Source organism: Mytilus californianus, unplaced genomic scaffold, assembly GCF_021869535.1.
Source record: "Mytilus californianus isolate M0D057914Y unplaced genomic scaffold, xbMytCali1.0.p SCAF_3, whole genome shotgun sequence".
In the NCBI taxonomy this organism is placed as follows: domain Eukaryota; kingdom Metazoa; phylum Mollusca; class Bivalvia; order Mytilida; family Mytilidae; genus Mytilus; species Mytilus californianus.
The window spans coordinates 40,755,791-40,772,300 of NW_026262679.1; the positions used below are offsets into that span (position 1 = coordinate 40,755,791).

At 32.3% G+C, this 16,510-nt stretch overlaps 1 protein-coding gene across 1 annotated transcript; it reads left to right on the plus strand.

The window, feature by feature from the left end:
* Positions 1-1,700: 1,700 nt before the first annotated feature.
* Positions 1,701-8,865, plus strand: LOC127733477 (uncharacterized). The gene is made up of 7 exons (XM_052242833.1): positions 1,701-1,900; positions 5,068-5,146; positions 5,474-5,737; positions 6,238-6,393; positions 7,112-7,310; positions 7,975-8,316; positions 8,844-8,865. The coding sequence occupies exons 1-7, from the start codon at positions 1,883-1,885 to the stop codon at positions 8,863-8,865; spliced, it is 1,080 nt and encodes a 359-aa protein (XP_052098793.1). The 5' UTR covers positions 1,701-1,882.
* Positions 8,866-16,510: the final 7,645 nt, after the last annotated feature.

The window sequence follows — 16,510 nt, forward strand, 5'->3', positions numbered from 1 at the left end:
CCATGATATTCAATTGAATCATTGAGTCATCAGTATAACTTTCTATAAGATGACTGAAGCTTAACCATTTGATACATTTGGTTAAGTAATTTCTCAATAAATAGCAACCCTGTAACTATCTTGGCTAACTTCCATTAATATCAACCACAGTTTGACCCTGCTTTCCAAATTATGTCCCATATTTAATTTCCTTCTTCATGTGAGTTGTCCTTCTGTTAATATCTGGGATGTGCAAGTTTTTTTAAGGAAAATATTTGGTCATACGCAAAACTGGTTTTAGTCCACTACTTTGTTTGCTTGTCTGTAGCGGTCAGAGAGATGTTGGTAGTTAATGTGGTCTGTTGTACTGTATTTATATCGATTCCTGTTATCCCTTTATATCTGTTAAATACTTATCAAAGATACTAGGCTGATAATTTTGTAAGCCAGACGCTTGTCTACAAACGATTCATCAGTGAATAAAAAACTTGAAAAGCTAAATAAAGAACGAAGTTGGAAGAGCATTGAGAACAAAAAATCTAAAAGATTTTGCAAAATACAGCTAAGATAATATATTCCTGCAGTAGAAAAATCCTTACAATTCAAAGTTTTATAAACAGTTAATTCATAGGAAATGCAATATATGAAACACAAAGTCTGGAAATTAGTATTAATTAATATTGCTAAATATTGTAAATGCAGGTGCTTGTATATTGGGAACAACAGGACAATTAAAAATATCATACGTTTTAAAATTAAAAGTAGATGTGATCAACATGACCTTCAAATTATTTATTGGAAGGAGTAAGAAGCTTCAGGGGTGATCTAGAACATTTTAGTGACGTGATATCAGAATATTGGGAACAACAGGACAATTAAAAAATATCGTTTGTTTTAAAATTAAAAGTAGATGTGATCAACATGACCTTTACATTATTTATTGAAAGGAATAAGAAGCTTCAGGGGTGATCTAGAACATTTTAGTGACATGATATCAGAATTTGTCTAGACGATAAACAATATATGCATATTTTGACAAAAGGACATTGCATGGCATGGTTTATAATTGATAGCAAAGTAACCATTAATAACCAACATGACAGTCACCGAGCGATTGAAGAGTATTGAAATTAAAAAAGTCTAAAATGTTGTACTCAATCGGACTAAGTACGGCTTTGCCATTGTGTAGAAAAAGCTAAATGATTCGCATGATTTAAACTTTCGTAAAAAATTTACAGAAATTATATCTTCCTATGTATGTTCATTCAGCTGACAGAAGTGCCAACTACTGGACTGCTGAAATCCTTGAGAACGAAATGTCCAGTAGTTATTGACATCAACCCACTAGGTTGCAAAACCCAGAAAAATATGAAATGCTTATCAATTTTGAAGCAGTAAAACATTGTCATATATGTAGAAAATAATGATGAAAATAATTATTACGTAGTTTGCTTTGTAAATGAAACTAATGTTTAATAATTTATTATCTGCGATTTGGTGTATGAGAGAACAAATAAAAAAAAATGTGAGGCAAGAGATTCCCAATAAAATGACATACGTACTCCACATACAAACCTAATGGAAACAGCTTTTCGACAATCAATGAATTTTGTTATATACAACGCGCAAGTTTAAATAAAATATTCTAAGACTTTTAAAATCATACACTGGGATTTTCATCCATATTAACAGTGCATTCCTCTACCAAAACGTGCGCACCAATCAGATAATATATTACAAAAAAATTCGGGTGCTTGCGGTGCGATTGGTCAATGGTTTCATGTGACTATAGGATGCTAGATGCTGACCCACAACATTCGCCATCTTGCTGAATTTATTTAGATCCAAACCACAATTTTTGTTCGCCTCAATTTTCATTGTTTTCAGTCGAAACACATAAGACATGACTTCCGATTCAAGAGTAAGTGGTTCAAATTGAAGATTCCATTCTGTTTTTAAATATCTATAGCACGTGCATCTCATTTTCAGTTTGATCGCCGGGCTGTGAAAATTATATAGGATTGTGTCAATATTCTGCAGAACTAAACAGCAGCCAATATTTGTAGTTTAAATGTCATAGGTTGATTAATAGAGCTTTGAAAGCTCAATATTTTCATCCATCAATTAGTTATTGCGGTGTCGGTGACTTATATACACAAGGTCATTGGTGGAAAAAGGGGGGGATTGGGCTTTTAGAATCAAATTGCCATTAAAATTTTCTATTTTCATTATACAAATAGCAGGTTAGATTTTTCTTTCTTACCAAATCTGCCTGTACTCTGTTAGGGAACGACCATTTAACTTCAACAGAGTTCTTGAATTCTTTTTTCCCCTGGTGGTCCTTGAGGAAAAAATGTTGGTTTTCACTATCATTTCTATTGCAAAATACTGAAATTGTGCCAGTCCTTTGCAAATTTTGGTGGTCAAATCCTGAGGACCACCACTTTTCGAGAACTCTGCTTCATGGGGTGGGGGGTTATGTTATTTTTTTTTCTAAAATATTCTGATCCCCAACTTGATGAAAAAATATTCTAGTTAAGCAAATGACAAAAAAAAATAAATCTAATTGATCGCGTCAAACAACATAATAAATTTGTTGTGTTTTGCGTGATAAAAAATTGCTAAGAAAAAAAAAACATAACCCCCCCCCCCCCTTGAAGTTAAATGGTTGCTCCCTTATACATATGGCCAGAATATTACGTGAGGGTACAATTGCACCTTATTTGACAGTTTTTTCATCTACATTTGTTATGGTCTAGACGAAAGTTTCCATTATGTGTTTATTTTGTAGACTTATCCTTATTTACTTTATAGTTACACCATTTAACTTTGAAATAAGATGCTTGGAAAATACTTTATTTGTTCATTTTTAAAAGATGACTTTTTGTGAACATAGCATAGCGACGTTTCTGTAGATTTTACTTTTCCAGTGAATGCTTCATCTGTTGATACATACTGTGAAAGTTTTGTGTATATTTAATATATTTACCTAGGTAGAAAGAAGTCAGACAACATGAAATTTGTCGGACAAATCCGGTGAATAATGGATCGGTCTGGTAAAATTTTGATGAATTCCAGTCCGAATGTCTGGTGTTGTATTTTTCATGGATTTTTCTAAAAACCCTACATTTTTCCCAATTTTGGGAGCAAAATTCTCAAATGATCTCAAAATTCTTGTTCATCTTTATTAGTCCCCTACCGATGAAGTCCAAGGGGACTTTAGGTTTGCACTCCGTCTGTCTGTCCGTCTGTCTGTCCTTCTGTCAGTCCGGCAAATCAGTTTTCCACACTTTTTTTCTTCATGCTTGAAGATATTGATTTGATATTTGGTAAATTGTTTTATCATGACAATTTACAGATCAAGTTTGAATTTTGTTCCGCTCTGATAATTTTGTGCAGAGTTATGGTCCTTGGACTTGGAAAATTCACTCAAATATTCAGTTTTCTGCTTTTTTTTTCGTCATTCTTGAAGATATTGATTTAATAATTGGTACATTGTTTTATCATGACAAGTTACAGACCAAGTTTGAATTTTGTTTCGGTTTGATCATTTTTTGCAGAGTTATGGTCATTGGACTTAGAAAATTCACTTAAATTATCAGTTTTCTGCACTTTTTTTCGTCATGCTTGAAGATATTGACTTGATATTTGTTGTATAGTTAACACCATGACAAGTTATAGATCAAGTTAGCATTTTGTTCCAGTACAATTAAATTTTAACCAGTAGGGGACTATGTAATGCCATGCAAAACTTTCAGAATGCTTGTTATTCATGACAGCGATGTTTATTTTGTTCAACCGTTAGCTTTATGCCGAAAATCTCCAACAAGTAATGTGTAAATCTGAGTAAAAACATATTTGACTCTCAAAAACAACAATGGCTGCCATCAACAGGAAATATAGACAATACCGGATCAGATTCCGGGAACGGATAAGGCCAATTCCTGGTTTGCCGACCAAATACAATAAATAAATAAAAAAAAAAAATCCAAGCAGGTTCACAAAATATAGCTATGAAATATAAACACTAGAATTGAAAACCAAAAGATATATGAAAAAGAAAGAAGATACAGGAAATATTTTTTACAGAAACTTAATTATTTTTAGTTCACAAATAATTTGCATGTCAAAATCCAATGAAATGTCACATAACTTTTCTTTATCACTGAAATGCTTTCAAGCAATTATGCACAACTTTCATTAAAATATACACTCTTGTCACATGATTTTGTTTTTGTGCATTTTGGAGAGGAGTAGGGATCAACAAGTCAAAAGTTTGTTGTATTTCGTCGGATAATATACAATGAGATGTAAAAAAGAAATTGGTCTGGTAAAATTTCATTCGGTCTGGTAAAGCTAGGTTGTTTACCAGACCGAATGTCCTGTAAAAATAAAATTCATTCGTGTAGTCTTGGACGTGTACATGTATAATGTCAAATCATAAAAATACAAATTGTTTTGTTTCAAAGAAATCTTGTTAGATTTCCACCGCTATTTTTGTTGAAGGAGGTGCAATTTGGGTACTGTGACGTTAGACATGTTAGAATTGGACAGTTGTCCTATTCTAAACTTTTTGCGGCTGGGCTTCATCTAGATTTTATACACCTCATCACTATTTGAAAATCTGTGTAGGTTGATCCGAGAATATTCGCCACTATTGAAGCCATACAGGAATCACTTTAACATTGTGGCGTCAGATATTTTCTATTACTTCAAAATTTACGTGAACTTTTGTGATTTCCAGTGAAACCAGGAACACGAGGACCTGCACCATTTGTAATTTGTCAATAAATGAACTTGGTTTTAACAGATTTTGCGTCATATCTGTCCAGTGTTTTGATGAAATATTTTGTACACTTTTTAGGCGTTTATATAATTAAGTATTGTGTACATTTATCTTTACTCGTAACGATTCAGCGCCCTGGTAAGAAAGAATGTTGACTAATATTTAGACGTTTTATATATTCATATTGAATATATTTATATGCATATTATAAAATGAAAAACATCGTGTGTAAATTGTTTTAATGGAACAACTATATTTTAAAAGGGAATTGTATAGAATTGTTTTTTTTTTATATATTTTAGACTGTTTTTGGAGCAACATCATCCAGACCAGAACTTCAGTGTCCAGCTGCAGCAACTGTACAACAGTTTGATGATAGGGGTAAGACTAATTATGCTTTAGTACATATACATGTCATGCATGTACCATTCTGTGAATGAATGAACAAAGAAGTTAATACTTCATCCTTGTGCACTTTAAGTAAATTATGTAAATAAATAACTCTATTGATAATAAAATCACTGCATCTTTTTTGCACCATAGTAGTAATTCCAAAAGTTAATTAATTATTTGCCATCATTCCAATTGTTTCTTGCAGTCCATGCACACATGTTATATAATTTAAGATAGTTTATTGGAATAACCTGTCTTTTATTTTACCAGCTATACATGTAATATGCCATATACAACACTCTTAATTTTTTTCAGAATGGAAATCCAATCTATTCAAAAATTTAAGTCAGTGTACAGATGTCATTCACCAAGAGGAACATTGTTCATCTGCCCTGAAGGAAGCTGGCTTTGCTTCACCAGAAACACCATTTTTATTGCAGTTAGAGAAGTCACTTCTTGATATAGCTTTGCCAGCCTTATCTGACGGGACCTTTTACTGTTCATTGTTCAAAATTGAGAACAACTGCTACTGTAGATTTTTTGAAAGTGGTGTTTTGGAAGGTTATTTTTTAGCTGAAGGTAAATTTTGTTAAGAATAAGCTTCACTGTTCTATAACTAATCAATATTTGTTGGTTTCTCAAACTGTAGTGGTCTATTATAATTCAAGTTCTGTTTGCATGTTTCTAAATTGTAAGGTACATTCTTACTAAAAGAAACATTTTAGGCAAAAGGCAGTAATCATATATACAGTATATCCAATTATTTTAAGCAATATTTTTCCCAATAACAGAGGAGTCCCTTAATGTTGTATGTCAAGTAGTAATTAGAATGCAATACATGTCTAAGCAGTTTTTTTGTCGTAACTTTTGATTTCAAAGTTATCACATTAGTAATATACAGAGTAAAAAATCATGCAATCATCTGTAATAGTTATCGATTAAAATTGTGTAAAAGGATGGTATAAAGCATTAACATTAGTATTTTTAAGCAGTTCATTTCAATCTGCATTCTTTTCACATAAAATAAGGAGATCATTTTAGATTTGAAATTAATTTTAATTGTTATTAATATATTACAGGTATAAGATATGTAAAATCTTACATGGAAGAGAATTTTGACAATATTTCAATGGGAAAGTTCATTTGGTGCCAAGTTTCAACCCCAGAAGACATAACGCAGTACCATCAAAGATATGCTAAAAGATTGGACAGAAAAAGAAGTCATAAGGCTATAAGTAAGTTTAAAAGCACTTGAAAAAAAAATATCCAGGGAGATCGTGTGTCGTTTTCTAAGCATCCCTTCTTGGCATTTTATAGAAATATTTCTTTGTTTTAATTTTATTTAACTAACTATCATTAAATATACAACAAAAATATCTTTAAATTAAAGATTAAACTATCAAAAACCCTCTATTTTTATCTGATAGTTTAGATGTATTAATGCAAATCAATTTTCTCGTTGAATTTTATCAAATTCTATCGCTTAGTGTTTCCTCATTAAGGAAAAAATCAGTTTCCCCTATAAAACTAATATTTTGTTAATTTCAATATACTTAAACAAAAAAACAAGGTCCATGCCCCCGCAGTTTTTATATTGAAGTTTGAAAGAACATTGGCATAGAAGTCTTTTACAGAAGTTTAAGAAAAGAATATCGTTGAATACTTAGATTTCCAGAAACCTTGAGAATACTCTTGTGTGGTATACAATGTGACTACATCTTATTTACGTTCAATTGGTCAAATATTGAATATTAAAAAGAGTTACCAGTACTCATTTTATGTTAATTGCAATGTCTTTTTCATATCCTATATATGTGACCTACAAGATAATATCTATTCTTATTGTAGATCTATGCTAAAATGGAGTCATTCAAGATTTGAAATCAACTTTTAGGATTAGAGATTGAATTTTTAAACTACCACCTATATTGAATTCAATATTATATATTTCAGGTCAACCCTCTGCAGATATTGGGCGAAGATTTAATTATTTGATGACAAAAAATAAAGGAAGTGTTGTGAATGCACACAGAAATCTTTTGGCCAAGGCACAAACATTAAGTCCAACATCAGAAAACCTCCAGTTTCTTGGAACTGTTTTGCATGTAATTAAAAAGAATTCCCACAAAGAAACAAATCAGTTATTAGCAAGGTTAGAAAAAGAATATTGTATAAGACCAATACACCTTTTTAGAAAGTACATATATCTTACTAAAACTGAGTGTGAGTTCTACTGAAAAGTTTGCAGCTCACAATTATTTTTTTTCTAGTAAGATAAATGTATTAAAAGTTTGTAGTAATAGATATTAAGCAAAAATTGTCTGCTTGAATATGTGTAGAGTTAAATGTCGATGAGAAAGTAAAACAACAATTTACTAAAAGTACTATTATAATCCTTTTATGCTTACCACTAGAGACATTTGGTGTCGTATTAAGATAGTGCTGTATTTGGAAAGCATCTTTTGGATGTTCCAATTTTAACTAGTATTCTTTTAAATGTGACAATTTGTACTTGTATTTTCAATCATGCTGAAAAATATAAAGAGAAAATTGGATACGAATATGGAAAATATACTTCTACTAATTGAACAAGAAGTACTTTTTGAAATAGAATTGGTTACAAGTTAATTATTTCTATCAGTTCAACAACAAACAAAGAAAAACAACATTTGCACAACATTCAGAGAAATATGCATGATAAATTTGATTAAACAGGACATATGAGATTGTACATCACAATATGTACAGTTCTTTAAGACATTAAAGAATGTTAATAATGAAATAAAAAATATTAAAATAATCGCTTTTCTTTTTAGGTACCATGAGGCTACAGGTGCATTTAGATCGGCCTCACATACATGGGAAAACTCCTTTCAGCAGTATAGAGTGAATGGTGTACCCCAACATCTACCTGAATTTTCATCTCTATTAGATAATCCAAGAAGTTCACATTTCACTTGGCATGAGAAGTGCATGATAATATCGGCTATCCCCAACAACCATTACTGGGATGAAGTAGATCAGGCCCATGTGGGATATGCTAGGATGCTGTCTGTTAGAGATGAAGTAGGGAAGAAGAAACCAGCATCTTTAAGGAATTTAATATTACTCCACTGCAGAGACAAAGATTTTGGGACCATCTATCAGCTAGTTAAAAGGTACAAGAACCCAGCAACAGAAACATCTGCAATCCAGAGTACGGTAAACCAAACCTCAAATTACACCGATGTTAGCCAACCTGAAGAACAAAGATCTGCTAGAACCCGACGCAAAGCTCTTACAGAGGAAGACATTCTTAGAAATTTGACCATCTTAAATCCAGATTTTATTGAAGAAAACAGATCCACAGAAAATTCATTGTACCAACAGTATAAAACTGCTCAAATAGAAACAGGAACCCTTCAATTGAGACTTCACAAACCCCACATTGACATATTATGCATGAATGATATCAACATGAATACTGGAACTATATATGACTTTTCTTATGTTCATATGACTAGAACTTTGGAAGGAAATGAACTACATTATAATTGTACTTGTAAACTATATGCCACCCTTCTTCACCTTGCAACTTTAAATGACAATCTTGATGCTGAAATCTATGATGTTAATATTCGATGCTGCCATATTCGTCTTTTTAAGGAAGTGATTGAACCAATTTTTGTTAATGTTTTTACTCCAGAATCCATTCCACAACCAACTAAAAGTCAAGAAATTGTTATTAAATCTTTAGAACTGCTGGACAAACCTGTTTGTATTTTGCCATCAACATTGAAAACCAAGAAATTTACCGTAAGAGACGAAAATGATACTGAATCCTGTAATTTTGTTCACCTATCCAAAAACCGTTTAATATGTCAATCTGGGGAATGCCAAACAATATATGGATGTTCTCAAAGAAAAATAATATATCTGGAAGAAACTACCAATATATGTCCTCATCTTGATGCCATGAAGAAGAACAGAAATTTATGGTTAGTTAATCTGGATAACATGGAGGATGACAATGATGACGAAGACGATGATCAGTTTAACAACCAACCGAACCCGGATGATGATGATGATGCAGAACTCAATGAACCTGTGCAAACAGATAGAATTTCACAGGTATATTTAAAGAAGGCCTACAAGATACATAGTTGGATTTCATCCTGGTTAAAAATTAATCAATTACGAGGTCTTACTTTTTCTAATACATATATAAACAAAATCAATCAATGGTCTCATGGATAATAATGTAGAGATAAGACCATGGCATGTTGTGAGTGGTCAAATCAATCCATGGTCTCATGGATAATTATGTAGAGATAAGACCATGCCATGTTTAGGGTGGTCAAAACAATCAATGGTCTCATGGATAATAATGTAGAAATAAGACCATGGCATGTTGTGGGTGGTCAAATCAATCCATGGTCTCATGAATAATTATGTAGAGATAAGACCATGGCATGTTATGGGTGGTCAAATCAATCCATGGTCTCATGGATAATTATGTAGAGATAAGACCATGGCATGTTATGGGTGGTCAAATCAATCCATGGTCTCATGGATAATAATGTAGAGATAAGACCATGGCATGTTATGGGTGGTCAAATCAATCCATGGTCTCATGGATAATAATGTAGAGATAAGACCATGGCATGTTGTGGGTGGTCAAATCAATCCATGGTCTCGTGGATAATAATGTAGAGATAAGACCATGGCATGTTGTGATTGGTCAAATCAATCCATGGTCTCATGGATAATTATGTAGAGATAAGACCATGCCATGTTTAGGGTGGTCAAAACAATCAATGGTCTCATGGATAATAATGTAGAAATAAGACCATGGCATGTTGTGGGTGGTCAAATCAATCAATGGTCTCATGGATAATTATGCAGAGATAAGACCATGCCATGTTTAGGGTGGTCAAAACAATCAATGGTCTCATGGATAATAATGTAGAGATAAGACCATGGCATGGAGTAGGTGGTCAAATCAATCCATGGTCTCATGGATAATTATGTCGAGATAAGACCATGGCATGTTATGGGTGGTCAAATCAATCCATGGTCTCATAGATAATAATATATAGATAAGACCATGGCATGTTGTGGGTGGTCAAATCAATCCATGGTCTCGTGGATAATAATGTAGAGATAAGACCATGGCATGTTGTGGGTGGTCAAATCATTCCATGGTCTCATGGATAATATGTAGAGATAAGACCATGACATGTTGTGAGTGGTCAAATCAATCCAGGGTCTCTTGAATAATAATGTAGAGATAAGACCATGGCATGTTGTGAGTGGTCAAATCAATCCATGGTCTCATGGATTATAATGTAGAGATAAGACCACAACATGTTGATTACACATTGTGTTGCAAAAAAATAAGAATTAATAAAATAATATGTTAACGCATCTAAAAATAGACAAATCAATCATAACTGACCTTGAAATGTTGTTTATGCAAAACATTTTGAGGAGCGAAACGTGTGTTTAAAACTAATAACAATAAATTCTTTTTCTTTTTTGTCATAGTTCTGTAAGATGTATCATCTCATAGATGAAATGGACCTGTGCATACAGGAAAGATGTCAAGTTCAAGTAATGGATATTCACAAACAATTTGGAATTTTCTTGTTTCATAGGTATTAAAAAAGAAAGTCCATTTGGATATCAGAAACGGAATGCATGACAACTTATAAATTTGATAACCGTGTTTTTAAAGTTGACGAGTCTATTTTGTTTTTGACACGGACATTAGGGATGGTAAAATTTATTAAAGTACGTGTTTACAATTTTTATCTCAGTTTTTCGTGCTTGAAGGTCATCGTTTACCATGTTTCCTGAAATTTGATTAAAAGTAACATGGATTTGTTTTTTCTTGTTTGTGAAATGACGATTTCGTATTATCTATGTGGCACATTGTGTGTCATGCTACATGTAACTTGAATCAAAACACGATAAGTCTGTTGCTGAACCCAATAAGTGCAGAAACGCCAACAAAACATGATAAGTCCTTTACCATTCTACACCGTGTACATGTACAGAGAGATATAAGTTAATATTTATCAGTTCTCTGCTTCATATTGTTGTTGTTATTGAGTTTTTTAGTTTTAAAGAAATCATCATACCAGCTAACGAAGTCCGAGATTACTCTTGATGTCTAACAGCTGTAATAAAGAAAATAAAGGTAGGTAGGTATGCGAAACTTAAATAAATGAATAAAGAAATGAACAAATTGAAGCCCGATTTATATAGATCAGAAGCCGTCAGTTGACTAGAAAAGCAACGAAGTGTGGTGTATTCCTTTTGGACAAGCAAATTTCTACTTTTTGATATAGCTCTGACGTCCCACTGCCCAGCTTGTCTGGCAAAACAGTCATTGGACTTCAGAGTAATCTCTCTGGGACTACAGCTTGGGGGGTGGGTCTTTAACCACCAAACACCCAAAAAACCATCCAACCACCAAGAAAATCAGTGATATTATACAATAAAACGATAAAATAAATTAAATTACGTATAATTTAATCACATTTTAGATTTTTATGTGCATCATTTTCATGTTAAGGTAGATGGGGTGTCTAAATTATAATCCATAGAATTTTTTAATAATTTGCCAAAATGTAGTTTATATCAAGCTTTTTAAAAAAAATGATAAAAAGAATGGGTCACGGGGCTTATTTTCACGCTACAGGTTGTTCAAAATTAACAGATTTTGTATAGATTATGCATGGAAAACCCAATTTTCTGCCATAAAACGAAAACTACACCATAGAATTTTGAGATAAAATATGAGAAGATAGCTTTAATATTATGCTTTCAGATAAGAAAAAGAAAAAATGGGGTCACCGTACTCGTTTTCTTGCTACATAATAAGATAGGTAAATTCCTAACACATTCTATTGTAAAAGTACCTTTATCTGAATTATCTGCCCTTACATTTGAGTTGCCTCCCCTTATGTGGCAAAGTTGGAAAAAATTGAATCAAACAAAAGTTTTCTGTTTTTTGTAAAATACAACCATAAATATGATAAAACATGTCATTTTCTATATTGAAATGAAAATTCTTACACATGAATTACCTACTACTCTCAAAATTTGCATATTCTATTAAAGATCTAGACCGATTGTTTTCAGGTATTACAAAATCCAAGATGGAGGAAGACACCCTATCTACCTTAAAGTCGATAATCAATATAATCAATATAAAGAAAAACGTCTCCAGATTCATCACTTTTTTCCGGTTTACATTGTGTGTGTGTGTATATATATATATTTCAAATAAAATTCAAATGTGTGTGTATATATATATTTCAAATAAAATTCAAATATATTCATAATTAGTAATCAGTTAAGGTATACTCGATCGATCTCTGTTCATCGGTTAGATTTTGATATTTGTCTCTTTTCTTATTATTGGTACATCTTTTTTTTAAAGAAGAAAGAAAATGAAAAAAAAATATATATTTGGGGTGTCCAGCAGGGCTTCCAAAATTATTTTTAGCCAGCCGGACATTTTATATATTATCCCGATTTTAATCCCTTAAGACTAAATAAACAAAAGGCAATTATGGTAATCAGTTGCCGAGTTGGCCATCCCAATGATTGATATTTTAAAAAAAACGATATTAAACTTTCTTTGATTCAAATTCGAAGTTCTGACGTAAACTGTTAAATTGGCAGTGCATCATCCGAAGTGTGCAACATCAGCGTACTTATATCTGACTTAGACTCTTTATTTGTGCAAAATAACGTTGTCCAAAACTTTACTTTCGTTTTTAAATCTGAAACCGGATGTTATCTTGACAATGGTAAAACATGGACCAGAGACGGATACGTAAATTCCGTGTACGTTTGCAAAGCATGAATGAGTGTAAGTAGCTCATTCTACGTTATTTCTTCAAAGAAAATATTTGAAATAAACGTGAGATAAAGGTATCAATGACAATTTAAGCATTTTTGAAAAAAATTAGGGTGCATAATTAAATTTCACACCTGCGCACATGCACACGTGTACTAGTTCAAACAGAGACATGTCTCTGGTTCAAACAACGTGGTTATGACGATTTTTCATTTTCACCTCTTCAATTTTTTCATCAAATCTTATTTGTAAATGTATTTCTGATAATTTAAATCTTTTTGACTAAATTAATTAGATGCAAACCGGTGAATGTAAGAAAATAACTTTGAATAGACCGATCAATGTCCGGTTCAAAATAGTTTACCTGTCACCTGAACAGGTAAATTTCAGCTGTTCGACAACTAATTAGCCTTGATTAAAATGAGAAGGTATTAAAGTAGGGGTTGTTATGATAGTACTTAATGATCATGTCACTTTTATGACCGGAAATGTGTGGCTGTTAAAGGCAAAAGTTTGGGTCAAAAAGATCGCGAATTATGTTAAAATGACCGTCTCTTAAGAAAGCCTTGAAATCTAAAAAGTAGATGACCGTTTCGTGCTTTGCTCAGCCGGACTTTTACCGGACATTATACAAATGTCCAGAATATATGACCGTTTTGGAAGCCTTGGTTTCCAGTGGTGTTCTCCTATTAAGTTCGATGTAGATATTTGGTCTATTAAGCTTAATATTTGTTGAATTAATAACTAAAATAATATATTTAGGTCACATTTATAAAGATACAAGATAAAAACAAATTTTTTGGGGTGTTTGGTGGTGTTCGGTGGTGAAAAGACCTACCGCAGCTTGGGATACATTTTGCATTGGCGTAGAACATTATCATTTAATATCAAATAACTATTCTGAAAGCTGTTCTTAAATGTAAAGAGAAGGTAACTCCTTCATTGTCTCATTGGCACAGCCGCACTCGTACCACATCTTCTTATATCTATGAAAAACAGCTTGAGATTGTAATTTGATCTATAGTTTTAATAGGTGTTGCAGATTTTAAATTGCGATAAATAGACGACCTTTCGCTTTAAAAGGGGGGGGGCAAGATTTCAAAAATGAAAATCATGTGCTTGTAGATACATAATCTTGTTCAAGACAGAATAAAATGATTATTCTGCAACAAAAAATGCAGGAAATAAAAAAAAGTGTAGGTGTATAAAAAAACTGTCACAAGCAAAAATATACGTTCGTGGGCAAAGCTGCGGAAAAGGATAAGCCTGTGTAGCAACAGTTGAAAATTATTTGTGTGCTCCATCTTAGCTAGGTGCGATCTATACTGTTTAACCTTAATCTTATTGTATCGCCTTAGCCTTTTTGTCGTTCCAATCTCCATCCACATTCTTTTGGTTACAAACAGCGCCAATGTTATCGTCTTTTATCACTCCACACAGGAGAGCATAATTCGTGACGAGGCTACTCGTTCTTATATGGTAAACCACACCCACGACCAACCGCAACCACACTTACATTTTAATATAATAGCTGATTGGCTCGCACGTTTTAGTATGTGAACACCCTCTTAATTTAATTTTTTTTCAAAATTAATTTTGATTAAGTAGTATTTATTTTTTTTTCAATAAAATCATCCAGAATTTAATAAAAAAAATGTGAAGATTTGAAATAGCAGATTGAATTTATTTTTAAATAACATGTATTCCAACAAAGAATGTGTATTCAACGAGTAAACAAATCACGCAGTATATGCTTCTATTCGTCATGCTTTAATGCAATAGGGTGAGATAGGTTTAGATAGGTTGGTTATGTCGCGTGGTGTCATTTTTTGGGAATTTCTAGTGTTACTGTAACGCTCATTATAAACGAGAAATATACTTTTAAACATTATTTGACTGCTGTTTCTACTCATGATAATTAAAATAAAAGTAATATTATTCATTAAAATGTACTAAATGTTGTATAGAGCTATAACTAAGACAGTGTTACACGATATTCGGGATCTTCATGGATAACATGCACTCAGACTGGGAAAATGAGCCAATATCTACTGCAAAGCCCGATAATGAATATATAATACTGGAGTCTCCCGTCAAAGTAATCTATCATTTGTCGTTGATAACAGGGCTATTTCTCAAGTTAATTGTACCCAGTAACTTGATATTGATTTCATAATTAACTGTTCTTGTGTTCATTTTACCACACAATCCTCTTATCTGTTTTGTTGCTCATTACCTTTGTTTGAAAACAAGTGGGAAGATGCGTTAATAAACATATAAGAACTTGAGATCACCCCCGGTTTTTGTTGGGGTTCGTGTTTCCCAGTCTTTAGTTTTCCATGCTTTGTTCTGTGTCTTTTTTTTTGTCATGTTGTCAATTTTTTTTTCGACTTATGAGTTTGAATGTCCGTTTGGTATATTTTGCCTCTCTTTAATCAAATTAGTTCCTCATTTTAGTCTGTCACATTTGGACTTTTTTCTCCGACTGATTTTCAATATCTTACTGATTGTTAATCTTTTTTTTTATTTCAACTTTTTTTGTAATGTACACTACCTTCCTTGTTTGTTATGGCTGCTTTTATTTGTGTCATTCCTTATGCCCCTTGTGTAATTTACATGTAAAAAAAAACCCAAATTATCGGACGCCAGTACTTAAAACCTTCCATCCTTTATGGCTGGATTTTACATAGATAAATAAAATCGTATAATAAAAAAGCAAAATGAGGATGTTAAATTTGATGTATGCCTTTTTGTGCTTCTTTGTTGCATTTGTGTGTTATTATAGTGATTAAAATGATAACACAATGTTGACTGCTGTACCACTATTTTTGACTTTTTAACCAATTGTGTCTGTTTGTTTTGTTCAAGCATCGTTGTCAATATAATGGAATTTGATGGGACTGTCATACAAGTGAGAGGTTTAGCTAGTTATAAAACCAGGTTCAATCCACCATTTTCTACATAAGAAAATGCCTGTACCAAGTCAGGAATATGACAGTTGTTATCCATTCGTTTGATGTGTTTGAGCGTTTGATTTTGCCATATGATTAGGGACTTTCCTTTTTGAATTTTCCTCGGAGTTCAGTATTTTTGTGATTTTACTTTTTACAGCTATTGACACCCAATTAGATTCTCTAATATTTTTGTTTGCCTGGAAAAGCAATACCAAGTGTCTAAATTATAGGAAAAATGTTTAATGGCTTACAAAGTACATAACATATTTAAATTAAATCTCAAAAGTTTCGTCCTGTTAAATTTTGAAATTCCGATTTACTTTAAACCGTGTGAACCAAGAACAACCCTTAATTCATTGTTTAAAGATGACGAGCATAAAGTAATGATGACTATGAATTGCCATAGTGAATATTTACATAATATAAGTATATAAGAAATTTACTGCAATTAACTTACATATAGATGTTGAAAAAAGAAACAGTCAATGTGATCACGCAAAAAGACCTCAAATATACACGTCGCTACAGACCTTGGATGGTGTAAAC